The sequence below is a fragment of the Diospyros lotus genome, chromosome 4, assembly GCF_014633365.1.
Source record: "Diospyros lotus cultivar Yz01 chromosome 4, ASM1463336v1, whole genome shotgun sequence".
NCBI classification, from domain to species: domain Eukaryota; kingdom Viridiplantae; phylum Streptophyta; class Magnoliopsida; order Ericales; family Ebenaceae; genus Diospyros; species Diospyros lotus.
In genome coordinates, this window is record NC_068341.1 from 6,603,528 (window position 1) to 6,630,236 (window position 26,709).

The 26,709-nt window shown below is 36.9% G+C and overlaps 2 protein-coding genes across 5 annotated transcripts in view; one reads left to right on the forward strand and one right to left on the reverse strand.

Annotated features, from left to right (window-relative positions):
- Window positions 1-15,829, forward strand: part of LOC127799051 (uncharacterized) — a 28,502-nt gene extending 12,673 nt beyond the window's left edge. The window contains exons 1-6 of one of the 3 annotated variants that reach the window (XM_052332758.1): window positions 5,143-5,694; window positions 6,508-6,719; window positions 14,283-14,565; window positions 14,642-14,727; window positions 14,819-14,910; window positions 15,027-15,829. In XM_052332758.1, coding sequence (XP_052188718.1) covers window positions 5,389-5,694; window positions 6,508-6,719; window positions 14,283-14,565; window positions 14,642-14,727; window positions 14,819-14,910; window positions 15,027-15,283 — 1,236 coding nt within the window. In that variant the 5' untranslated portion in view covers window positions 5,143-5,388 and the 3' untranslated portion in view covers window positions 15,284-15,829. Of the gene's footprint in view, window positions 1-5,142; window positions 5,695-6,507; window positions 6,720-14,282; window positions 14,566-14,641; window positions 14,728-14,818; window positions 14,911-15,026 lie in introns of those variants that run through there. The other 2 variants (XM_052332761.1, XM_052332759.1) reach the window with 2 other exon arrangements.
- LOC127799052 (protein DEHYDRATION-INDUCED 19 homolog 4-like) overlaps window positions 1-24,828 on the reverse strand; it is a 26,012-nt gene extending 1,184 nt beyond the window's left edge. Inside the window, exons 1-5 of one of the 2 annotated variants that reach the window (XM_052332763.1) lie at window positions 24,513-24,828; window positions 24,273-24,415; window positions 23,281-23,358; window positions 22,844-23,106; window positions 16,987-17,288 (exon numbers count right to left, since the gene is read on the reverse strand). In XM_052332763.1, the coding sequence (XP_052188723.1) occupies window positions 17,177-17,288; window positions 22,844-23,106; window positions 23,281-23,358; window positions 24,273-24,415; window positions 24,513-24,582 (666 nt within the window). In that variant the 5' untranslated portion in view covers window positions 24,583-24,828 and the 3' untranslated portion in view covers window positions 16,987-17,176. Of the gene's footprint in view, window positions 1-16,986; window positions 17,289-22,843; window positions 23,107-23,280; window positions 23,359-24,272; window positions 24,416-24,512 lie in introns of those variants that run through there. The other variant, XM_052332762.1, reaches the window with a different exon arrangement.
- Between the last annotated feature and the right edge of the window lie 1,881 nt (window positions 24,829-26,709).

Here is a 26,709-nt window from a genome sequence, read left to right on the forward strand (position 1 = left end):
CCCCCATCCCTAACAAATGGATGACTTTTGAATCATTCATTGTAAATCTTTCGTATGGAAAATGTTATTTGTACAGAAGTATTCTCACAGAATGCTTTACAAGGTAATATATCGCAATATTTGTTCATCCTCTTATTCCCTCTTTCCCCTCTCTCTCCCCCTTTCCTATGTCGCTGCAACTAACCACCTGCCGACATTCTTCACCTTAGCCGCCCGCCTACTCTCGTCGTTACAACCTTGCCCTCTCGCCTCCTCTTGCCACTGCAATTTCTGCTGCCTCATCGCGTCGCCTCTATCACCTCGCCTAGCCTCATCGCTGCCACTTTCTCTCACATTGCCGTTGGGACCGATAGTGTGAGAGGGAGATAGAGATGGTATTACAAGAGCAAAATAGATCATTTATTACAGAGACAAAATGAGTATTTCATTACTTGATTATAGTGATTCTATATCCCCCTTATATAATCCCCCTTATGTACAAATAGCATCACCATTCTTTGTATACCACAACCTATCTAGCCATCTCATTTGACAAATATTTTAGAAATCCTCCCACATCATGTCATATAGTCCACTCAGTCATATCCACGTGACCAATTGCATCCTCGCAATACGTCTAGCCACAAATCGCTTCGTATTTTAGTCATTTACAAAGCTTTTCGTCGTCATCACACGTTATTTATGGGACTTCCTTGTGGTAGTTTTTTATTCTTAACAAAATAATAGTCTCCAATTAAAAAATTGAGCACCCCTATAATTGTTGTCACGCATTGAATTCGTCCCTAATACTTGTCCAGGGGTAAAAAATTAGTCAGTCTATTACTACAACACCATAATTTACATCGAAAATTATTAGTAGAAAACAAAATACAATGACCAAGAGATAAGATCCATTTCTATTTGACCAACTGCAGCAACTGCGTGGGGCAACCTCACAGGCAAACGGATCACTCGGCTGATATAATCCCTGAGATTCATTTGCATTTGCGTCCAAGGAATGGGGTGGATGGTCATGTGTTGTGTATTTTATATTTTTAATATATTAATATTTATATTAAATTTAATATTTATTTTAAATAAATAATTAAAGGCGAAAGGACCATTGCCATCCCCATTATAATGAAATAATGTGACATTCATGTTCAAGCATTCAATATGAAAAATAACTCATTCAAATAAAGTATATGGAAAAATTATAACCTCGGTTTCACTTTTTAAATTTTATACTTAAAAAATCTATAAAAATGTTACTCTTAAAAGATAAGAAATTGTAAAGAAAATTTACTAATTAAACTGCCCTTCATTTATATACTGTTAAATCTTTATTATATTTTGATGTATGAATTTCTCACAATATATAATTAGTCTAATAAATATGTAAACCCTAAATTTTGTATGGTAAACACTGTCAAGATTTACTTAATTTTAAATTTTTTTCTTATACTCTTTGTTTAATTAAAAGCTATATCTACGGATAAAATTTGAACTAACAATCTCTAGATTAAAATAAATTTATTTTATTACCAAGCCAAATCTTGTTTTTATTTAAATTTTAAGTAAAAACTGAAAATTAAATGACGACGGACATTCACCGTCAAATAAACATTCATTTCAAATCTTTTAATTTTGGGTAAAATTGCCTATGCACCCCGGTAGTGTAGTTTGAAATTGCCAAAGTAATTTTGGGGACATTCACCGTCAAATTGCCAAAGTAATCCCTATACTTTGTTTAAATCGTCTAAACTCCCCAACTATTAATAACACCATCAACTAAATACAATTAAAAGAAAATTAAATCTAATTTCACTTTAATTAAAAGAAAACTAAAACTGGACATTATAAAATAAAGAAAAAAAAAAATCCTCTAGCCATAACCCAACGATTGAGATAAAAAAAAAAAAAAAGTCATCACCAAACCGATGATGTCGAAGTCGTATACCACCTCCAACAATAACAAGGATAAACATGGTGCCATAAAGAAAAGACACAAGTGGGGACAATAAGGGAGTTTTGTGGCTGTAGAGTTATAATAGATCTAACAAGGTGAAAAAAGTTTCAAATATAATAATTTGTCGTTTATGGTAAATAATGACAATGATAGAAGAAAACTAAGCAAGTCTAGCAAGTTGTGATGATTTTTGATAACAAGGAGACGGTGATTAATTAAATTTCTCAAATGTCGTGGTTGATAGGTTTTAAGGAAACCATTTTAACATTTTTTTTAATTGTTAATAGTTTATAATAAATCTTGTGGCCTTTATGATTTGATAAGGATTTTAGCACTTATTTTTTATATTATTTTTCTTGTCTATTTCTTTCATCTTGCGAGCTAATAGTTTCACTAGCTAATAAATATAAAAGAATATTTAGCAATAAGAAAATTGGTGATAGATTGAAGTTTAGTAACGATAATGGTTTTTCTTCTTATCTCCTCTTTCTCCTATCCTTTTTTCATTCTCAATTGTTGGGCTCCATCTAAATCTCAACAAATACCCAATTCTCATCTGTGCCCTAACACAAAAACCTAGGGATGTTAAAAAAATTTAGTTTGTCGTGGAAAACCCCAAACTGAACGAATCAGATCGAATCAGTCGATTTTTTTTTTTTTTTTTTATGGTTGAAAATGGTTTGGATCCTGTCCAAATCGCGTGTTTGCGATTTGGACAGTGGAGGTTCGGTTTAAAACCAAACCGCCCAAGAAAATACTAAAAAAAATTATAAAAAAATTATTATTATAAAAATCTAATAATCGACAGCCATTTTTTATTTTTTATTTATATTTTTTGTCTTTTATTTGTGTTCTTATTTATTTACATTTGATTGTCTTTATTTATCAATATTTGTGTTTTTATTTATCATTTTTAAATATAATTTTTAATAATTTTAAGTAGCATTTCAAATCGCGATTAATCGTATCAAAGCAGACCGCAAATGCAGTACGATTTGGATGCACCCAACCAGACCACGTCTGGTTTGGTTGAAAAATCGCACCAGCGATTTGGCGTGCTGAAAATAATTTAGACAGACCAAATCGCACCGCGCACACCCTAAACCCAACAAGAGTTTTGGGCATTGAACCCAAATGGGTTATGACAAGGTTTTTTTTTTTTTTTATTTACTTTTATTTTTTCTTTTGACTAGAGTGAAAATAGATTTAATTTTGTTTCAGTTATGTTTAGTTAATGGTGTTCTTGAAAAGAGATGATTTGGTAATTTTTGCATAGTACTAGGACTACTTTTGCTAAAATTAAATCATAAAAGGTATTTGAGCAAAACGTCTGAACAACAAAGAGTGTATGAGTAATTTACTTCAAATTATACTTCTACCTCTACCTCTAACATATCTATACATTTGTATTATAATATTATTCGTACACTAATTTTTGACATTCATAAAATTATAGACACCTTTTCAAGAAGCTAACAACATATCTTTTTTTTTTTTTTAATAAATTATCAACTACTTCTTAAAAATTATAAACACTTTAAAAATTATAAGCATTTTTGTTATATGTAAAAAATGTTTATATTTTTTTTAAAAAAATAACATTTTTTTATTCTGTAAAGGTGTTTTAATTCTTAAAAATTAAAACTAAACTATTTAGAGTTTTGAGAAATAATTAATAATTTATGAAAAATGTTATTAATTTATTTGAAAAAGTACTTATAATTACGTGTGTATAAAGTTAATGTACAAATAATATTACCGATACTATTATATAAGTAAACACTAGATTGTGATGTTATGAAATCTTATTAATAAAGTATATTTCAAAAATATCCTTTATGCATCATGTTTAAAAAAATAAAAATTAATTGCATTAACATGATTTAAAATCATGATTATTAAATAATAATTAATTTCTCAAATAATTTTACCACCACACTAAGTCTTATTTTACTTAAAATGTTATTCCAAAAATTAAAGAATAAACTGTTATTGTCAAATGTCATCTACTAAAGTTTTATTCAAGATTTTTAATTTTTTTTAACAAATACGAAACACAACCTATTAAATCACTAATTGTGAACTGTTATGGAGGTCTACATGCACAAAACTATATCAGTTAAACGCAAAGTTTATATAGCTTTCATAGCCTAACCTCAATGCAGAATTATTATTTGAATACTTATAGTGATATTTTATATTAATATTTTTATATTAATGTTAATATAAATATATAAAATATAAAACAAAATATCAAAATACCTAAAAAAAAAACATTTGTATTTGTGAATTAACTATGGAGGAGGGATGGCCAACAAGAGGATATATGAGAGAGGGGGAGAAACATGAAAACTAAAGAATATCCTTTTAAGATGAAGGAATATCCTTTTTAACCCAAAGCAAAAAAGAATATCTCCCAAAATCTTTAGCTCCTTCCATTATGTATCCTTTTCAAGAATACATTTTTATAATTAAAAAATATTTAAATTAGTTAAATTCAAAAGAAAATACCTAACACTACCAGTTTTATAAAAAAATATTAATTTGACCCTTAAATTTTGTATGATTGGTCACTTAAGTCTGGTAACTTTTTTAACTTAAATATATTTTTTTAATTTATAAATTATTTCACTTTAACCCCCCCCCCCCCCCCCCCCCAATAAGTAAGTCATCGAGTTAAAGCTGACCAATTTGTAAAACATATGGGTGTATTCTTAAAGTTAGTCCAAGAATTTATTTTTAGTTGAAATATACTTTTGTACTTAATTTACAAATTAATTTGTTTTGACTTTATGATTAGGGAACTGTTGTTAGTCAAGCGCTAGCGATTTGGTTAAAGTAAATTAAATTATATTATAAAATATATAAATATGTTTGAGAAAAAAAATTAAAAGATAAAATAACAAATAGTAAATTAAAATTGCATTCAATATTATTCATAGGAAGGATATTTTAGGTGTGGGTATATTATATAAGTAAAAAAAAAAAAGATGGAAGGTAAGGCTGATGAATCAAAGGGGGGTAGTGAGAGTACTTGTAAGTCTGTCAGCTGGGAAAACTCGAATCGAAACCCGAAAATAAAATGGGTTTAAGATCACAAAACAAAAAAATTGGGGGAGTGTAGGATTCTCTGGAATGCGGTGCATGGCAATAAGGGTGAGTCTCCTTTTTGTCTCCTTTTTGTCAACGCAATCCCAATCCCCCCCCGTTCCCCTTTCTCGACTCTTCTGCGCTTCGTCTCCCTCGCCCTCACGAAAACAAACCACCCAATCTCTCCCTCCTCTCTCTCTCTCTCTCTCAAAAACCCTAAAAGACAACAAAACTTGAATTGTCAAACCCCATTTTCAATCAACATATAGGTGTCGTATAAAAAATTTACGCAAGAAGAAGCGTGTCTTGTACCTCCTCTGATCTGTTCATCTGTTCCTGAGATTCCGGCAATGTCGGCGTCAGGAAGCGTCCGAAACCGCGTTTGCGAGAACCGGTTCTACAGTCCGCCGGCGATGCGGAGGCACTACCAGCAGCAGCAATCGCAGTTGCACAAGCTCTCCAAGCCCAAATCCAAGATGCCGTCGGTCGTGGAGTCCGAGAAGAGAATCGAGTCCGATGATTGCTCATCGACGACCACGACGACGGCTCCGTCGGTATCTTCCTCGTATTCGCCGCCGGGGACCGCCAGTTTGACTAATTTGGATAGGTTTCTGGAGCATACTACTCCCTCCGTTCTTGCTCACTGTTTCTCTAAGGTACTTCAGGCTCTTAAAAAATTTTAGGGTTTGCTTTCGTACCTATTCGCCTTGTCCTTTGCATGCTCAGAGTTTTGAGGAAAATCAGAAGAAAACAAGAAATGATTGAATATGTTTTTGTGAGTTCTTTCTTTTTTGTGTTTTTTTTTTTTTTTTTAATTTAGCGAGATATGGAAAATGAAATGGGCCAAGAAGTTTCTGGGATTAGTGTCTACTATAAATTCTGATATTCATTGCCTTGTCATTATAAATGTTTTTACTTTTGTCTATTCTCTTCGCAATCAAATGCTGCATTCTGGGATTTTGGTGTGCGCTTTATGTTTTTGATTTTCATACTTCGTTTGGTTGCTGAAACTTTTAGGGAAAAGAAAAGCAGTTAAATGAAAATTGAGATGCATCACTTTATGAGGTATTGTTGGGTAGAGATATTTGTATTTTTAGATTATCAATTCCGGAACTACTGGTCTTTAATTCTCCTTCTGCCTTCTTTAACTGGAAGGCGCGGCAAATGGAGTTCACTTTCTTATTGGTTTTGGATTTGCTACTTCCAGTCCCTTTAGTTGAAAAGAAAAAAGAGTTAGTGTGTCCAAATTGAATTTTGGCTCCAAGATACTTTGGCGAACTAAAGAGTAACCATGTACAGTTTATTTGATATGAATTTGTTGCTTTTTAATTGGTCTTAGCATTTAGTTTACCATGATCCTGTAATTCTTGGTAGGAGGACGACTTGGAAAGCTTTATCGTTTGGGATTATAGTTAGTTCAGTGTGTTTTATCTTAATTTATGTATATAAGTGCATATGGAACTCTGCAGACAAGCAATGGGGAACAGAGAACTAGTGAAGAGGAATTTCACCCTTACTTCATTCTTGAGAATCTCTGGGAAGCCTTTAAGGAGTGGAGTGCATATGGGGCAGGAGTTCCTCTTGTTTTGGACGAGAGTGACTCTGTTGTGCAATACTATGTGCCATACCTGTCTGGCATTCAGCTGTATATAGACCCATTGAAGTCCAGCATGAGGCGAAGGTGAGTACTTCAATTCTGATTTTGCTTCTTGTTCTTATCTTTCTGTTTTCCCCATTTGACTTTGATGTGAGGTTTTTGACATTGATATTGACTTAAAAAGTCCTTTTAATTGGCTGCTTTGGATTCTGACCAAGTGCCAAAAAAATCATTGGATTATTAGAAGTCCCAGTGGTTTTTATGAATTTGAAGTTATGGCTGTAGTTCAATGATGTATTTATGTCCTTTGGGAGCGTGTCCATTTACATTGTGTACATCAGTTTGTGCTTCTTGTGAAATATGCCTATCTTGAGAATTATTGTTCCGCATCTTTAGTGATGTCTGGCAATGAATGTTGTCAATCAGTTGTTGCATGCAATTCTAGATTATGGTTGATTACCCATGTGTTTTTATGTACTTGAGTTGAATTATTTGTCTAGTAACATTCTCATGTGACAGTTCACTTCCTTATCAGCTCTCCTTATTATTAACTCAATGTTCACCATCTTTGGAACCTTTTGTCATAAACTAACATTGTTCTACATTTATCAGGATTTAGATTAGGTTGTTTGCCAAAGGAATTGATTAGGACAAATTAGTTGTCCAAAATGCAAATCTTCTCTGCATCTTGGTTGTAGCTTTTATTGCTTCTCTTTCATCTCTTTCTACCCCTTAGTATATGCAGCAAAGAACTTGAAGTGTCCTGTCTACATTATTACCAGCCCTTTTGTTACCATCTGTTGCCCCTTTCTACCCCTATTCCATCGTATATGTAGTAAAGAAATCGGTATATCTTCATCCTTATATGCCTTTTTTCATCTGTCCATATTTTTAAATTGTAAATACAGCATTTTTTTTTCTGGCACATGTTCAATGAAAGTAAAATAGTTCGTGTCATAACAGTGTGGTATTTGATAGTTTGATTCATGATGATATTGAACAATCTTTTAAGCACCGAGGATTTACCTTACTTAGCAGTAAGTATTTTCTGCCTGAAATTTTGGAACATAGGCTAGTCGGACCCTTACCAGTTTTAATCAACTTGACCTCATTCCTTCTCAGTGGCATTTAACAAAATTGTGTCATTTCCTTTCCATCCTAAACAATATGGGAACCCCCAATCAGAAGGTATTCAAAGGATTCATTCCACTTGCTTTACAGGTGCATTTATCGGTCTTCTTCTTACATGCATCTATCTTAACCATGGCTCCTATATTACAGGTGTCACCGCATCTTTATTACTTTGACCTCATTTCGTATTTTGTTTTTTCTTGCTTGGCAGCACACAATCAATAAACTGATAAGGAAGGGAAGAATCAGCTGCTAACCGATAAAAGAAAAATAATAATATGAGGAGAGGAAGTCACGATGAAGCCCTCAATCATTCGCTTTGATATGATTCCAGCTAATTGTCCATTTAATAGGCCTTGCAAATGCCCAACAAGAAGTAGCAATGCAAACCATAAGATTTTATCTGTAAAACCATGCAGACCATTTAGGATGTAAGATAACAAGCAATATAACTGAACATATCCATAATAGAACCTGATTACTCAATTTATTATCTTCATTGGATAAATGTTTCTCCAGCCAATTTGGCTTGCTTTGGAGAGGATTACATGGTTCAAGTATCAATGATATGCTTGGGCATAAGAATAATGCTTATGTTATTAGAATCTCAAATGTTTGCCTAGCTGGCTTGTTCTCCTAGGTTATACCCTGCTAAGCCAGACTCTAATATGGTGATGTAGTGCCGTCCTTTAAATGACCCACAGCTGATGTCTATTCTGGAATTCAATGGGTCAACATGGGGAACAATAATTCAAAATGCTTATGCAGTTTCAATTTGCCGTTCTCTTGCTGAAGCTTGGTTTTGAAATGGTATAATTTGTATGATACAATGTTGGCATTATTGACAGTAAGGATCCATTTTCATGATTATTACTGAGGAAACCTGAAAGCCTCTTATGTTCATGCTAATTTGCTCCCACCTGCCTATGGTTGGCAGGGGAGGATGTAACCTGACTTGTTTTTCTGTCATTCCTGCACCTGGTAGAAATGCAAACCAGGAAAATATTTATCTTATTCATTACTTCTGGTCACTCTTGATCCTTGTAAAGTGACTTTGCACCTCATCATCACCTGGGAAAAGGGAGGGAGAGTGATTTTCAAAGCATTTTCTGGTTCATTAGGCCCTTTAAACAGTGAGGCATAAGGTACCACCCCCGCTTACTCTATGATTGCCTATTTTCACAGAAGATCTCAGAAATCCAGTGGTATAGCAGAAGGCCATAGCTAGAACCTAACAGGAGGATGGAGAGACACTTTTCCACTTGTTATTACTTGTTTGTGCTAGGTGTTTGTCCCTCAAAGAACCACCTGTGACCCAAAACCCTACAATGGTCAATCTTGTATGGAGAGAAGGAAAAGGCACTTTGATATGACATAAGTTTCGCCAGTGATAGAGGGATTCCCACAACTGCTCTCCAAGTGTAACGGCCTTTACCTTATCTTGAGGATCCTCGGTATCAATGCCACGCCTTGCCAGATCACTACCGAAAAACCTCACCCCTGAAGCTCAAGACTGAGGGTTAGGCTATGCAAATCTGCCTTCTTTTAGTTATAATACAAAACATTTGATGGCCGACCTTGAATTGCTGTCTTCAAGTAGGCCTGCGCAAAACCTGTATTCTTATCTTCATTTCCCTGTGATTAAAACTCCTCATGACCTCAGGGAAAACTTATTTGTTTATCTACAAAATTGGTTTCTGGCTTACATAATACCTGTATTCAAGGCAAAGGTGCCCTCATTTCTATAAACCAATTCCCCTGGGTTGAAGATCCACTAACATTCTACCAGTTTCCACCTCATCAAAGATTCATTTGAAGTCATTTGGGTGTCATGACCCTAGGAATTACCCAATGATATATTAGTAAATATAATAGTAGGAGTTGGCATACAATATACAATAATTGTAATTTCTTTTCTTTCTTTCTGTTATAGTGTTTTGTCCTATTCTATAGACAGTTAGATTAGTTGTTATATTGCACATGGGAGTATGTGGGAGGCTGTTAGGCTATATATAAGCCGCTAAGGTTGGATGGATTATGCTTGATTTGAATGAATTCTTAATTCTCATTTCTCTCTAAGACTCTCTCCAATCTCCCTCACGTTCCTTTGTTTCTCCCCCATTTTTTCTCAATATCTCTCCCTCTTTCTACTGATTTCCCCCTTCCTTCAATTCTATTTTCTCTCCTAATTCCCATCACAATCCTAGCTAACCCTAGGAATGTGACAAGAAAGAAAAGAAATTACAATTATTGTATATTGTATGCCAACTCCTACTATTATATTTACTAATATATCCTTGGGTAATTCTTAGGGTCATGGGAATTCCCCCTCCTTGAAATGTTTCTTGTCCCTAAGAAACTTATTACCATCTAGCCATTGCTTCTTTATCCAATGCCCATCTTCACCCATTGGTTTCTTCTTCGCCTTTTCTTGTTCTTATCTCTTATTTCCCTTGTCTCTCACTTTCTCTTTTCTTTTTCTTCAACAGTAACATCAATATGACTTGCTGCAACACAAATTTCAGCCATCCACCTCTTCCTTAGTGCTGTTAAAAATGGTTCCAAATGTGCCGTCAGCCCTACAACCCCATCCTTTTCAATTACAGACATAATTTCAATCCTCTCTGCAAGTAAAAATCTGTACATTACCTCAAACTCTTCTTGCTGCAATGTTACCTTTGCTTTGTCTTGTTTGTCCGTGCCAATGACATACGTGTGAGATGTTCCAAGCAAGGTGCCTGGTGCAATCCTTTGTTCCTTCTCTCTAGACTCTTTATTCTGTTGTTTCAGGAGATCAATGGCATCAGGAGTCTCAGCACCAGTGGCAGTGCTTGAGAAGCTGCCAACTGATTGTGTGCCATCCTCCACTTCCTCCTCCCCAATCTCTTCTTCCATGTACTCCACAGCCCTCTCCACAGCCAAGACCAAGGGAGCAATGTGTTTAGACCCTTCCATATCTTCAGTAAGGGCCTCCTCAAGTGGAAATACTTTTACTTGTTGGTAGTTAGAGTACACTAAGGATTTACTTTCAGCAAGGTTGTCTTTCTTCAGCTGCTCCACTTTAAGGAATTCCTCCTTATTAAAACTTCCTTGATAATTATCGAAGTATTCTACAGTGAAGTTGTAATGATACTTCTTAGTCAGTATCATTGCAAACTCCTGCAGCTTCGCGCGGAATATTCGACTGAATTCCTAGCACTCTTCATGTATCCCACTGGTTGTTTCCCTGCACCTTAGATTGAATTGCTCCTTATCCTTGTTGCTACCAACTGAAAATGCAGCATTCTTTGGCTGCCATTGAGGCTCCATTTTAATCGAAAATGAAGCATTCTTCTACTGCAATTGAGACTCCATGGGACTCCTTCGTGCACTACTCCTTCTGGCCGAAATCTCATTGACTGGAAAAGCAATAGGCCAAGAAACATCAGCTCTTTCCATCCTAATTCTCTTTTGTAACTACCTCACCCAATCACCTCTAAAATTGATCCAATAAGTGGCAAATTGCAGCCATTGTTATGCTTCAAGGTCAAGTCTATTGTAACAACGAAAGGAATCGCACACTTATAGCTACTTGATTGGCCTTCTAGAGTCCTTTAGATCGTCTACCTATCAGTCGAAAATCACAATCGAAATCGCAGCACCCGGAACTGCTCTAGGAGTCTCCTTCAAATTCCGAATAGAGATCACAACCAATAATCGATTTGAATGCACCCTAGACAGCCTGGACTGCTCGCTATCAATTTCCGATCAACCTTGTTTCCTTCCGACTTAAATCTCAAACACGGAAAATCCACTGCTTAGTTCTTCAGCAAGGTTCACCACACTTTCGCTGCTCTGTCACGCTTCTACCCACTCAATGGCTGAGGCTCACCGACTTAGGAATGCCTTCAAAACTCCACTCCCAGCTACTATGAGCCTTGTTGGAATTAGATATCAGAATTGCCACACTTCTTAGCCAAGACCCAGACCTATTCTATCACCTTCATAGCCACCAAGAATTGGTCGGAGGACTCGCCTGACCTACTTCCTCTCCCAGCGAGTGTTGGAATTCACCGTCCAATTAGAATCGACTAACGTGAGGGATAACACCCTCCGAACTTGCTCGTGATAGCTATAGCTTCCAGATCACCTGGACCTAGGTTTACTTCATGCCTTCACTTTTTTGTCGGAATTGAAATGGTTCAGCGATCTTCCTAGCTGTGCCTCTTCTTTTGGCCTTAGCTGTCTGCCTTCCTCTTCAAGACTCGGAACATGAGTGCCTCTTGAGCCTTCCAAGTTCAAACTGATGGCCGAGATCGGCTGTGCTCGCGGTTGCTGCGGAATCAACGATTGCCTCCCGCAGACTATTTTTTTCTCACCCAATCACCAACCACGACTGGAGGACCACTGCACTCCTTGAGTTCACCTTGATTGACAATCGAACTCGTTGGAATATTTTCTTCGCCTTACTAACGCACCTACAACAGCCTCAGAAAAATCAGTCAGAAATCAACCTGCTCTTCCGCTTCTATGAATCGTTGGAGCTTCCTTTAGAAACGTCTTGTCTACTTGTCCACAATCTCCGACCAACACTTGCTGAATTTCAACCCAAGAGTCATCAACAGCATTGTCAGAATCAATTGGCCAAGTCACCTCCAGGACATCCTCCCGAATGGATTGACTCAATTATTCAATCCATTCTTTGTTGTGTCTAGGATCACTTCCTATGATCCTTTCTATTTCTCAACCAATTCACCTACTTCTCCTTCATATCTGAGCCAGCACTCCTCGATTTGGGGCCTTAATCACTGGAAGTAATTTCATTGATCTTCAACTTGAATCAAAACCACAGCCAAGGATGGACTGCTCTGATACCATTGTCACATTCCTAGGGTTAGCTAGGATTGTGATAGGAATTAGGAGAGAAATCAGAATTGAAGGAAGGGGGATATCAGTAGAAAGAGGGAGAGATATTGAGAGAAAATGGGGGAGAAACAAGAGGAACGCGAGGGAGATTGGAGAGAGTCTTAGAGAGAAATGAGAATTAAGAATTCATTCAAATCAAACATAATCTATCCAACCTCAGCTAAGGCTTATATATAGCCTAACAGCCCCCGACATATTCTCATGTGTAATATAACAACTAGTCTAATTGCCTATAAAATAGAACAAAACACTATAACAAAAAGAAAGAAAAGAAATTACAATTATTGTATATTGTATGCCAACTCCTACTATTATATTTACTAATATATCATTGGGTAATTTCTAGGGTCATGACAATCTGGCACTTTCCCTTTGAGATACCTTGATCACCAAAATAGTGAGAACCTAACCTTATGGCTGAGCATCGCAAATGAATGCTGAAAACCCACCTGCTCTCTGCTGCCCCACTTATTTCACATCAGCCAGATCGTTTCTTGTCCAAAGTATTTCTGCCACCTAAACAATCTTCTAAATCAACACTAGTGTTGAATGGACTCACCTATACTCCCAAGAATACCTGGGTTTACCATGTTTGGAAAAGGTGAGAGTGTCTTCTCCAACATCCTTAACTATAAGTACAAACTAGCCACATTAATCTGTTTTCTATGAAGAAGAATGTCAATTTTGTTTGCAAAATAGTAATTCCTAACCTGTTACATAGATGGGAGGTTTTCATCCTGCCTCTGACTCTATTTAATCTAAGTTTAGTCTTAAAAATGATGTCATCTTACATTAGAGAGTTATGTGACATGCAATTTATTTTTTTAACCATTACATGTGCCCATGCCTCAAATTTTGGACACATCCCCGTATACTGATTAATGATTTAGCAGAGTCTGATTCATGGACATGAATACGGGTATCATCTTGATACTCATACCTAACCTTATTTATTTATATATACGAACACCATCCTGTAGACATGATTACCTATTCTATCTCCAGTGATAGTTTCCTTGCAGTCTTTTGAGTCCTGATGGCCAACCGAGTTCATTCCTCCACTATTTCCAACTCAGTCTCCATTACTTCTTGGTACTTTATTTGGGATGATCAAGTTCTCAGCCTATTAGGAGACTATTCTGGCAACCCCACAAAGAAATACTACTTCCTACTTGTGTATGCACACACGTAAAAGTAACTAGTATGATTAGAATCACCAAGTCAATGACTCTTAGATGTTCATAAACTAATACACAGTAGGGGAAGATGGAGTGCAGCACATCTTTGGCATACAATTTATTCAAGTAATTGCTGGTAGCCAGAATTGGTTCTTGTAGTTTCCCTCAGTTTTTTCAATTTTCTTGATATTGGAAACAATTATTAAAAGATCTGTTTTTACTAGTTTAATATCCCATACCATGCAAATTTGCGAGTATATTGTATGACTGGGCTACCAGGCATTTCTAAGATTGTGCCAAACTTGCTTGCTTCAATAGCCAGGACAGATCTAGATTGCTGGCGTAGAGTACAGTCTGTTTTCCATAATCATAGTCCAGTGATCATAACATAACTGGACGAATTTTTTTCCCCCTTTTTTTTTTTTTTGGGCAGGTGGCCTGGTGAAGAGAGTGATGCAGATTCATCAAGGGAAACTAGTAGTGACGGCAGCAGCGAGGTTGGGCCTGAAAGAGTAGCCAATGACATCCAGGATATACAGAGCCAGCAGAAAACTGTGAATGGAACTACCCACAGTTTTAGCAGACTTTCATTGAGTAATGGTGCATTTGGTGGAATAACCCCTGATGAAGGCGAGATTAGCAACCCTCCCGGATTACTTATATTTGAATACTTGGAGCGGGATCCACCATACAGCCGTAAACCCTTGGCTGACAAGGCAAGTCATCTGTTCTTAGTAGATTCTTATGTTATAGTTTGCATCATATAACAAGAATGCCCCATTTATGCAACAGATTGCAACTCTTGCCACTAAATTTCCAAAACTCAAAACCTATAGAAGCTGTGATCTAACCCCCGCAAGTTGGGTTTCTGTGGCATGGTACAGCTCGTTTATCTTTTGTGTAATTCCTCGACTACATTTTTAGATTTACTACTAAGAACTGAAAATGTTTTGTATTCTCTTGATTAAGGTATCCCATATATAGGATACCAACTGGTCCAACCCTACAAAATCTGGACGCTTGTTTTTTAACATTCCATTCCCTCTCAACGCCCTTCAGAAGTATGTGCTCTCTTTCTCTCTGTATATATATAACATATATTTATTTCTCTCTCTTTTTTCTTTCTCCGATTTCCATGCTTTCCTCTGCATCAGACGTGTATCCTATGGTATTGCAGGTAGCAGCGGTGATTGGCCACCTCATGCTGGAACTCCTAGAGAGCTGCATAATGCCAGCATGCCCCTCGAGCTGTCGTTACCTATCTTTGGGCTTGCCTGTTACAAGTTCAAAGTTTCTGTTTGGAATCCAAATGGAGTTTATGAAGGCCAAAAGGTGAATTCCCTATTGCGGGATGCTGACAAATGGCTTCGTCTTCTACAAGTTCATCACCCTGATCACAACTTCTTCGTATCCCGCAACTCCTACTGGAGATGAGAAAGAGACCGAGAGAAAGTGCCCTTTTTGAAAACCCTTTCTCCAAGAATTCAAGCCCAACGATCCACCGTGTTCCTCCTCCTCCTCGACCTCAACGTTTTTCTTGACATTGCTGGTTAAATATGCAGCAGCTTAAACAATTTTCATACTTAAAACGTTTGTGTTGCCCTGCACTAGTTATCCCCCGACTGACTATGCGAATGCCGCGGTTTAGTTTTTGCTTGGGCTTGAAAGGTGATAAGTGTGGTGGAGAAATGCTTTTGGGATGCTACATAAAATGCATAAATACAAGAAGTTCCATCATAATGGGGTCATGCCATGATTGTCTTGTAGTTTTGAGTTGGCATTTTATGGTTTTGCTTTTCAAGCGTTGATGACCAAAGAAAATCAGTTGGAGCTTCCTTTGAACCAGATGGATGCGATAACTTAATAATATTAACTTGTATGCATGTATGTAATGTGGCAGGCGAAAAGAAAAGCTGCAAAATGCTTGTGAATTAGTAGTAGATCATATAAACCTTATTTAGAACTTATTTGGACTGACAATGCGTTGGTGTAACTTGTTGCTTCTGCTAGTCTGATATGGAGCGATTTCCAGTACATTCTCTGTTAGAAGCTGTTTGGCTTACCCTATTTTTCACTAACTTATAAACTGTTTAGTTTTAAGTTGTGAGTAAAACTTAAACGTTGGATAAAGTTTATGTCGATAATTTGTTTAGATAATTATATTTTTAAGTTATAAGTTATATAATTAAGTGTTTAATTTGTAAAAGCTAATAAGGTGTTACAACTTAACAAAAATATTAAAATAGATATATTGTTAAATAATATAAATAAAAAATATTAATTTTAAAAAAATAAATTATAAATTAATATTTAATTGATAAAATTATTATAATTACACATTTATAAATTATATATAATTATATATACATACATACAGAGAGGTTGATGGAAGAAGAAATGATGGATGATAGAGGAGCTACAGGCGATAGACAACAACAGACATGGAGGCAGCGATGGTCGACGGAGATGAGTTTGGAAGCGGGACGGTGAGGACAAGTTAGAGGGAGTGAGATGAAGGAAATGAATAAATTAAAAATTAAGAAGAGTGTGAGGACAAATCTATCATTTACTTAATCAATGCAAAAAAAAAACACTCTTAAAAAGCTTATTTGAAAAGGCCAGGGAAGGGAGAAAAGAGGGGCACCTTGTCTCAATCGCTGTTAAAATAACTTATAATTTTGATAGTATTTAAACTCTTAAATGCTGTCAAACTTATAAAAAATAAATTACGTAACTTATAAACTAATTCAGTAACTTATAAGTGATCAAACCGATTAAGCAAACACCCTCTTAATCATACGGACTATGGGTGTATACAGTTTGGTGCTAGTCTTTGTTGCTGCATTTTCATTTGGTGGTGGATTGTGGAAATGACTTCATGCCGTTGCTAAAAAAACAAAAAAATAAAAATAAAAATAAAAATACAAAAGAATTTGGTTTGAAACACATTACAGTACCTTAGGGATTGGTAATTTTATCTATAAGCACGCATGGATTAGGCTCTCGCTGCTGGAAGGAGGGACCAACTTGCTATGAGTTAGATCTCATTTTGTAAGACTTGGAACTTGAAGTGCTACCTGAGGCTCCAGCTCTGGATGATTTTACCATGTGCAGCACGGATTGGCTTATATAGAGGAAAAAAGGAAACATAATGTAGAAATAAAAGGTAATTTGCATAGGTTCTTTGCTTCTTTACATACACTAGGACACTATCTGCCTCGATTCCTCTAATGATGAGATCAACTACATTTGTCGTTTACTTCTTCAAATTAGAGTAGGAGCAGGAAACTACGTTATAGCAGATCTGCCCCTCGTTTTCTTTGAAGCTCATATATCATCATCATCCAGAAAGGTGGACAGCAGCAGCCCCTGTACGAACTTACATTTCCGCGCCCTCTCTTCTTGATCCTTGTCCGATAAGGGCGACTGCCGAACATTTCTGCCACAATAAAATCCCCATCAGAACATATAGCTGCATTTTCTAGGCCAGATCAAACAAATAACAAAAATGGAAAAAAAAAAAAAATATGTAGTGCCACCAGCGGCCATTAGGAAGGATAGGGGAAAAGTTTGTAGTGCACCACTCAGCTGAAAATGATCTAAAGCTATGTACAATTAAATGTACAGCCTATTAGTAGTTTTCCAGAAGAAATGAATGAAGAAACTACAAGGAACCTCAAAAAGAACAGTATACATTGATTATTTGTAGGAATTGACATGATAATTTTTCTTCACAGTCCCAACAGTGTATTTTGTGTAGCCATCCTTCCTAGAGGCAACATAATATTTGGTTCAAAGGAGGCTCCAACTGATTTTCTTTGGTCATCAACGCTTGAAAAGCAAAACCATAAAATGCCAACTCAAAAGTACAAGACAATCATGGCACGACCCCATTATGATGGAACTTCTTGTATTTATGCATTTTATGTAGCATCCCAAAAGCATTTCTCCACCACACTATCACCTTTCAAGCCCAAGCAAAAACTAAACCACGGCATTCGCATAGTCAGTCGGGGGATAACTAGTGCAGGGCAACACAAATGTTTTAAGTATAAAAATTGTTTAAGCTGTGCTGCATATTTAACCAGCAATGTCAAGAAAAATGTTGAGGTTGAGGAGGAGGAACACGGTGGATCGTTGGGCTTGAATTCTTGGAGAAAGGGTTTTCAAAAAGGGCACTTTCTCTCGGTCTCTTTCTCATCTCCAGTAGGAGTTGCAGGATACAAAGAAGCTGTGATCAGGGTGATGAACTTGTAGAAGATGAAGCCAGTTGTCAGCAGCCCGCAATAGGGAATTCACCTTTTGGCCTTCATAAACTCCATTTGGATTCCAAACAGAAACTTTGAACTTGTAACAGGCAAGCCCAAAGATAGGCAACGACAGCTTGAGGGGCATGCTGGCATTATGCAGCTCTCTAGGAGTTCCAGCATGAATATAAGGTGGCCAATCACCGCTGCTACTTCTGAAGGGCCTTAAGAGGGAATGGAATGTTAAAAAACAAGCATCTAGATTTTGTAGGGTTGGACTAGTTGGTATCATCCGATCCTTGATCGGGTGCGTTCTAGGGTGGGTTCTTGGCGTGGTCGCCTTTTATCTTTTGTGGGTAGACTTCAGCTTGCTCAATCAGTTCTTTCCACCATCCATGTCTATTTGGGTCTCTATCTTCATTCTCCCCAAAAAGGTCCTCAAAGAGCGGGTGCAGATGGCCTGTACTTCCCTATGGAGTGGCTTGGAATTATCCCCCCATAAGGCCAAAGTAGCTTGGGTTGACATATGTTGTCCTAAAGATCAAGGTGGCTTGGGTCTCCGTCCCTTGTTCCTTTGGAATCAAGCCCTTGTTGCTAAACTCATTTGGCGTCTTATGCAAGTTTCTTCTGAATCCCTCTGGATTCAATGGATTCACTCTTATCATATTAGAGAGTCAAGCTTTTGGTTTCTTTCAACCCCCTATTCCTACCCTTAGTATTGGCGCAAACTTCTCCAACTTAGGAGTAAGGTTTGTCGATTCTTTGGATGGTATATAAGGGATGGCCGTAGGATCTTCCTTTGGCATGATAACTAGCATCCCCTGGGGGTGGTGCTTGTTAACATTTTTCTCGCCATCTTCCTCATTAGTTCTATCTCCCCTCCATTGCTAGGGTCTTTGATATTATTGTGCAGGGTGTTTGGTGCTAGCCTGAGTCAGGTCCCTCTCAGGTTCGTCAGTTGCTTCTCTCTTCAATGAGATTTGCATTGTGGGCTCAAGCTCAGCGCAATAAGATTCCCTGGTTAAATCTTGTTTGACATGGGTCTGGCGTCCTCTCCTATGCGTTTATCCTATGGCTTGCTATTAGGGAACGTCTGTCCACTCTAGATCGGCTCAATCTCTATTTGCCTTTCCCTAACCAGTGTTATCTCTACCAGGCTGCTCCAAAGTGCCACAACCATTTGTTCATTGCTTGTCCTTTTTTTTTTGGTAGGTCATCTCATAGCTTAGATGTCAAGTGAAGTTTGTTTGGTCCTAGCGATGTTGGTCTAGTGGGATTTTTTGGGCTGCGCATAGATGGTGTGGCAAATCTCCGTGGGTGGTAGTAGCTCAGATTACTCTTCAAGTTGATGTTTATTTCATCTGGCGTAAGCACGATAACCGCTGCTTTAGGGACAATATGCGCTCCCCTTCTCAGCTTGCCTATCAAATCCAATCCTTGGTCTGGACTCGCTTGGCTTCGCTGCGCTTCCCTTGTACATTGCAAGGTATGGCCTTTGTCCATTTCTAGCATTTACCACCTTCGTGTTTGATCTAGTCCCTACTCCCCTTCTCTATTTTTGTCACACTGTATTTCCAGATGCTACTGATCTTGTCTGTGAGATTGGAGTTTATGCAGGTTTGCTGGCTGAGGTCTCCCTTAGATCCTTTCCCTCTTCTCGCGATTGCCGTTAGCTACTGCTCGCTTATGTTTCAGCATTTCTCTCATGCTCTCTTGCACCATTTTGCTTTTGGTCTAGTTGTTGCTATTCACCCACTTTTATCTGGTCTTGCGGGTGTTTCTTTCCTCTTTGCCTCGCATGTTTGAGAATGCTTTGGTTTTAGTTTTGCTTATTTTCTTGTGAGAGGGTTGTTTTGTATATTGTTTCTTAGCAGACTATGCCCCAGATTGTTTTTGTAGACGTTTTTGAGCATTTTCCTATTAATATATATATTTAAAAAAAAAAAACATAATATTTGATTCATGGTTCATCCAAAAGTTCTGTTCATAACATTTGATCAAACTATACTGAAAAGAAATGCTTGTGAAGAGTAAAGTGGGCATATCATAAAAGGGAATAGTTCCCAAATTGGGTAAAAAATATATCTCATTATCCTTGAACAAAATCTGATGACTGACATATGTAGGAAAAACATATAGTAATATCAGTGGTTATCACTAAAAATGATGCCCCTCTGCACAAAACTCCCACTTAACAAGGGCAGGAGGAGGGTTGTTTTGTGCATAACCTTATTCTAGTCACAAAGTAGCAAGCTTGCAATTGCTACCAAAGCTCACCCCTCCTTAGTGGTTATCACTAGATTCACAAATATATAAGCAAAAAGGACTCTCTTCATGAAGGTTCATTCATATACAATTATATATACTTGTTCTATGAAATCTCCTATGGTCAAACAACCCATGAATCATGAGTAATTGGAAAGAAAACGAGTTCATGCATAGAGTTTCATAATAGGGCACACTAAAACCTAGCCGCTTCATATTTAGGTTATGGCTAAAAGAAAATTGGGGCTTTACATGTTAATTTAAACTTGGAAAATAAGGTCAGGCATTTAGGAAGGAAGCTGACAATATCCTGCTAATATAACCAAATTCAAATGCTATTATTAAACTTTGATTTAATTCCAAAGAAAATATTGGGTATTTACAAATATGTTGGCTGAAAATACATCTCGCCTATCTTGAACCATTTTCTCAAATATACTGTTAAATTTGATCATTTTACAAAAAAGTCAACAACTGTCTCTCCAAAACAGTGACCAACAAAAATTTACTGCAAATTAGCAAATACACTGATCTGAAACCTCCATTGAAAATAACTATCTAGTGCATCACACTACACACGCAGAAGGAAACAAGTTTACACTAGAAATTACAGCAGGAAAAGACATGAAAGGACATAAGATTCTACTACTATCAAGGTACCAAGTAAAAATTTTCCAAATTCAATGATCACATACTATTATAATGATTATAACACTTGTCAATATTTTTCATCATTCATGAGATAACATAATTGCACACCCAATACATTTGGCATAAATTTTGTACCCAAATGACTTTTAACAAAGTCAAAAAGTGAAACCACTTCAACAAAACAAGCAATACATCATACTCTCACAGCAACGAATTGGATCCATTATTACTTGTGTGACTCATTGTCAGGCTAGTGTCCAAGCACTGTGTGTTTGTGTGTGTGGTGGTGTGTGCGTGTTTTTTTTTTTTTTTTTTTCGGGGTGGGGGGGGGGGGGGTGGTGTTGGTTGGCAATGATTGTATGCAACATGGAACCATAATTGACCTACGATATTGATTTATTGTGGGAATAGAACTTGAAGGGGTTAGGGTGCCTTTTAGGAAGACCTAAAAAATTTAGGTTAGGAGTCTAGGAAACTAAAAGGCTACAATGAAGAACTAGGAATCTAAAGTTAGGCCATCCAAAAGATATGCTCTTCAGGTTGTCTGAACTTATTTGACCTTGCATGGAGCAATGTGTATCACTTTTTCCATCAAGATCAGAAAAAAGGAAAAAGAAATTGTAAATTTTTGCAGATATAGCCAAGCCATCCAAATCATTCAGAAGTGACAGAAAGGCTTATTAAGAGTATGCACATTAAATATATGATTTCATCACAAAAATATATATTATTAGAATAATTTATAGTTATTAGTTATATAAACGCTGTATTATTTCATGTAAATTATGTATAAAATTCTATGAAAATATTATTTTTCATTAATTAATAATTGTCAATATGTGATAACAAGAAAGGAAGGACTATAAAATGGGCTCAGACAACAAGGTGTTGGGAAGTTTGGGTATAACTTGGTACATATTATCCCAAGTTATCTTCAACTAAGACATTTGTGTGATGGCCTGTAAATACATGGTGTTACAAAATGGTATCACATTAAAGTATCAATTGGGTGCAGGCCCTTGAAACTGATTTTAAGTCAGATTAAAATATGAAATTTCTGACCTAACAAGGATGTCAAGACTTACAAGAGATGAGTTTGTCCAAACCCAGTTACACATTGACAGTTTATCAGAAAGACCTTGAACGTAATCTCATGGTGTCCCACAATGGTTGTCTCAACTCTCTGTGTTAAGACAAGTAGCAGGTATTAGGTAGACCTTCTGGGCTTGTTTGGAAGAGTATTTTTATCTGGCTTTTTCTTTTTTTATTTTTTAAGCATAAAAAATTAAAAAACTGAAAACATAAATACTATACTGCAAACAAAATTAAAAAGAAAGTAGCCAACTTTAATAGTTATAGAACCCTCGTCAATTTTTTAGAATTTTTTTCATTTTAAGATTATTTTTTATTCAAAAACTAAAAAATTATTGAAAACACAATTACTCTAAGGACACGTAGACTAGTTGACAAGGGGAAACTTATTCCATGGAGCACAAGCAACACGTGTCTTGACCAGATTGTGCACAATTTGGTAGTTAGAACAGTTGACGTTAACGAGAACCATCGCTACAAAGTCAACATCATTCTCAGAAAAGTAATAATAAATGCCCATCAACGGTCTTCCAACTTCCAGCAAGTTCTAACACCTCAAAACAAAAGCAATACCAATTATCTTAACACAAATAACAATCCACTTTGTCAAAAGCATACCAATTATTTGAACACAACTAAGTCTACTACTTCAAATTACCTCTCAATTCATAACGTGCTACACAATTTCAAGTGCTGGATTTGTTATCTAAAAGTAACAAGAGCTAATGATGAATGATACCTTTCTGCCGAAACCTCAGTTAGGCTTTCCATTGTCAAGCTTGCTTCCATTGTTGAATCAGATTTTACTTTTGCAGACTCATCACTCCCAGGGTGACTGTACATAAATGAGGACAACAATGGATCAGGTTCTGCAGTAAAGGATGAAACTAAGTTGTGAGACAGCCCAAAAATTGATTGTAGACTTCTATCACGCAGTTCTTTTCTTGATATAGAAAATATCAGATTAGATCCACTCTTCTGTAATCTTCGTATGGGCTGCACGTAAACTCTAGTCAAGGAGCAGCATATTTTACATGAAACCAGTAAAGAAATGAAACTAGAAAACATAATAAAAATGGGGAAAAAAAAAATCAAAAAGGGCATTTCATCAAATTAGAATCAGAATACAGGAAGAAATTATGATATGACTTCATCCAACTTGAATGAAAAGGATATATTTAAAGGTCTTGCATGCTGCATGGTAATATGTCCAACCAAATCCATCCCCACTCTTTTTGCACAAACTGGGCATACCTGCATATATATATAAACAACTCAACTAGCATTAATGGAGGAAACATTCAATCTTTAGCTCAAAAACCACAAATCATTTCTTCGTGAAAAGGAAAATGTGATCAGCCAACAGTGGTCTATCCAAATTCTCTTAATCTTAAACTCCCAGGTAAGAAATTGTCAAAGTAATCACAGTCTAACGACACTCCAACCTCTCAATGTGCATTTTATCTTGCAGACATTAAAATTTGTTCTCTAGTATAGAAAAGTATTTTTTATTTCACATTTTTCCAATATCATGCCAAAAACGGCTTCTGCAGATCTCCATTTAATTATCCAGTTATCTTTTACTTATAGGTACTTCAATGTGTTTATTTTTCCTAATGTCAACTTGTTAAGGTCTGGTAATGTGAAGAATTTACTCATTAAAGTATCATCTTTACATTTTTAGTTTGGTATCCCAAAGAACCCCTGCGAACACATGTGACCTTTGGAGGACCAAAGTAAAAGTTCTTGCAAAATGCACTTAGAATTTCTCCTAGAAAAGTAAGATAATTAATTTACTTATAGGAAAAGCACAGAAAAGGAACGGGAGACTGGGTCGAGGAAAGAATTTTAAATACCAATGAGATCAGAAAACCTTCACAAAACATATTTCCTGATCCAACCATGATTATCTTTCTCTATTAACATAGCTTTCACGAAAGAGATAATATGAATCAACGACAAACAAACTCAAATTCACAACTCAAACTGAAAGCAAAGTGTTTTTTTTTTTTTTTCTCCATGAAACTTGTAAATCTCAATATGCTAATCCACAAACAAACCGCAACTTCGAGTTTCACACGACCACTGTAAACAAGATACGGTAGTAAACAGCTCGTCTATTTTCGCTTCTAAGAAAGCAAGGAAAATAAATTCATCGAGATGATTACCCCAGCCTTGGCGTCAAAAGCATGATCTTCTTCGATGTGGCAGCAAAGTCCGACGATGTCAAAATCCTCATCGCAGAACGGGCACAAAAACTCCAGTCGCGAGTCCTCATCGACATCACTGTCATCCATTTCCCGAAACGGATCTGCGGACGCAAGAAAGAGCTTCATTTCAAGCCAAAACCTAATTGTTCTCGTGAAACAAACAGAAAGCGTGCGGCCGAATTGAAAGTTAAAACTGACCAGATCGAGAGTAGCACCGCCTGGAGGAGGCAGCCGATACGCGATTAGGCCACGAATCAATAAAGTCCATTGCCGCTGATCCAGTTGTATGAGAAAAATTCCAAACACTTGCTTATGTAAGCTGCTGTAGCTTTAGACAAACCGACAATTTCTTCACCGCCAAGGCTGGCTGAGTGTTGAAATGAAGAATTCTACGGTTTATATAACACGACCCGAGCCCAGCCCAGCCCTGGAAACTTCAAAGACCTCGCTCGAAAGGAACAAGGAGGAGCAAATGAGAGGGTGTTACTGTTAGGGCGGGCGGAACAGTGGTCACTGTTCAGTGGTGATCAGAATAATAATAATTATATACATATTTGAGGTTTTATTACTATTTACCGTATGCAAATTACAATTACCCCCTCCCACGAAGGAGTGCTCAAAAAAATTATTAGACCACGGCTTTTAGCCAAACTAAATCAGATCGGATCGAACCGATCAATTTTTTTAAAGTAGCGGTCCAGTTTGATTTGAAAAACTGTCAAACTGCGTTGTTAACGGTTTGACAGACCGACGGTTCAATTTTAGATATTATAAATATATAATATCGAACCGCCCGCATATATAATATATAATTTAAAAAAATATATAATTTAGATATTATAAATATAAAAAGAGACAGGTAGTCTTCGGCTCTTCCTCTCCTCTCTCTCTCATTTCCTCCCAATCAAACCCTAACCCTAAGCCTCACTCTCATTGCCACTGCCTCCTATCGCGCCGAGCTCCACCATCCTCAATTGTCGCCATCCACAATGCTATAGCCGATGGTCCTTGACTTGTTGCATCTCGATCTCACTCTTGCTCTGCTGGTGGTGGTCTGGTCGTTGCGGTGCTCTCTCTGTCTCTTTGTTGCTCTCGGCTTTGGTTTATTGCACGTCGACCTCTCTCTTGCTCGCTCTCGGACCCTCCACTCTTGATCTGTTCTATGGCCGTTGACTTTGGACAGCTCGATGGTCGGCGGTCGCTATTGCGCAGACTGCCCAGCGCCCTTGCCTCTCTCTTGCTCTTGCTCCCTACCACTGTAAGTTCTCTCATTTACTATTACTACTCTATTGGGTTCTGAGTGACTATTCTATGTGTTTGGTTGACGGCATATTAGGGTTTCTTGTTTCTCAAATTACAAAAACAGACCGCTCGATCTGTTAAGAGGTACAAACAGCATTTGGTGCTTTTTTTTTTGCCAAACCTCTGTTTTTTTTATCAATATTGCATCGGACCGGGAAATTGCACCAAACCTCATCGCAATTTGCGGTGCGATTTCGCAGACCAAACCAAACCGTGCGGTTTGGTTTAATGTCAAACCGCATGTGCAGTTTGGCGTGTTAAAAATTGTCCAAACCATCCCGTGAACACCCCTACTTCTGCTTCCTCTCCCCCCAGACGTCCACTAAAATGTATATCACTTTTTTTTTTGTTACGTACCATCATGAGCGCCCCTTGCTGCTCGCCCCTACGATTTCAGCAAGAGATCCCCCTGCTCGTCCACTTACGTATATCACTTTTTTTTTTTTACGCACCATCACGAGTGCCCCTTGCTGCTCGGCCCCATAATTTCAGCAGGAGATGTAAATTAGAAAACCCAGCAGCCAGTTTCGACACCTAGCCTTTCTTCGCTAGCGTGGGGGCGGTTTAACAATCTTTCAACTTTCATGGTTGCTCCTGACTGCTGAGTTTTTTTCCCTGATCAATGTTTGAATACGGAACCTGTAATATCCTAGTATTTTGAGAAGAATAATAATTAATTTTATATTTAAAATATTTTTTGATATCATTAGAAATTATAATTGAGAAAACTAATGGGCTTAGAGTTAGTAGGTTAATTAAAAAAAAAAAGAAAAGGAATGTAAGTAAATGAGCTTAGAATTAGTGGGCTAAATTGAAAAAAAATGCTAAGTAAATGGGCTTATAGTTAGTGGGCTAAGTTGAGAAATGAAAGACTAAGTAAATGGGTTTAGAGTTAGTAGACTAAGAAAATGGGCTTAAATTTATGGACTAAATGAAAGAATAGTCCATTCAAAATAAAATTTAGTTGAAAAATAATTAAAGATAATGGGTGAAATAATAGAGAAATGTTGAGACAAAATAGAGCATGGACAAATAATCAAAGATAATGGGTGAATTAATGAAGAAATGTGGGAGAAAAAATATGGTGTGAACA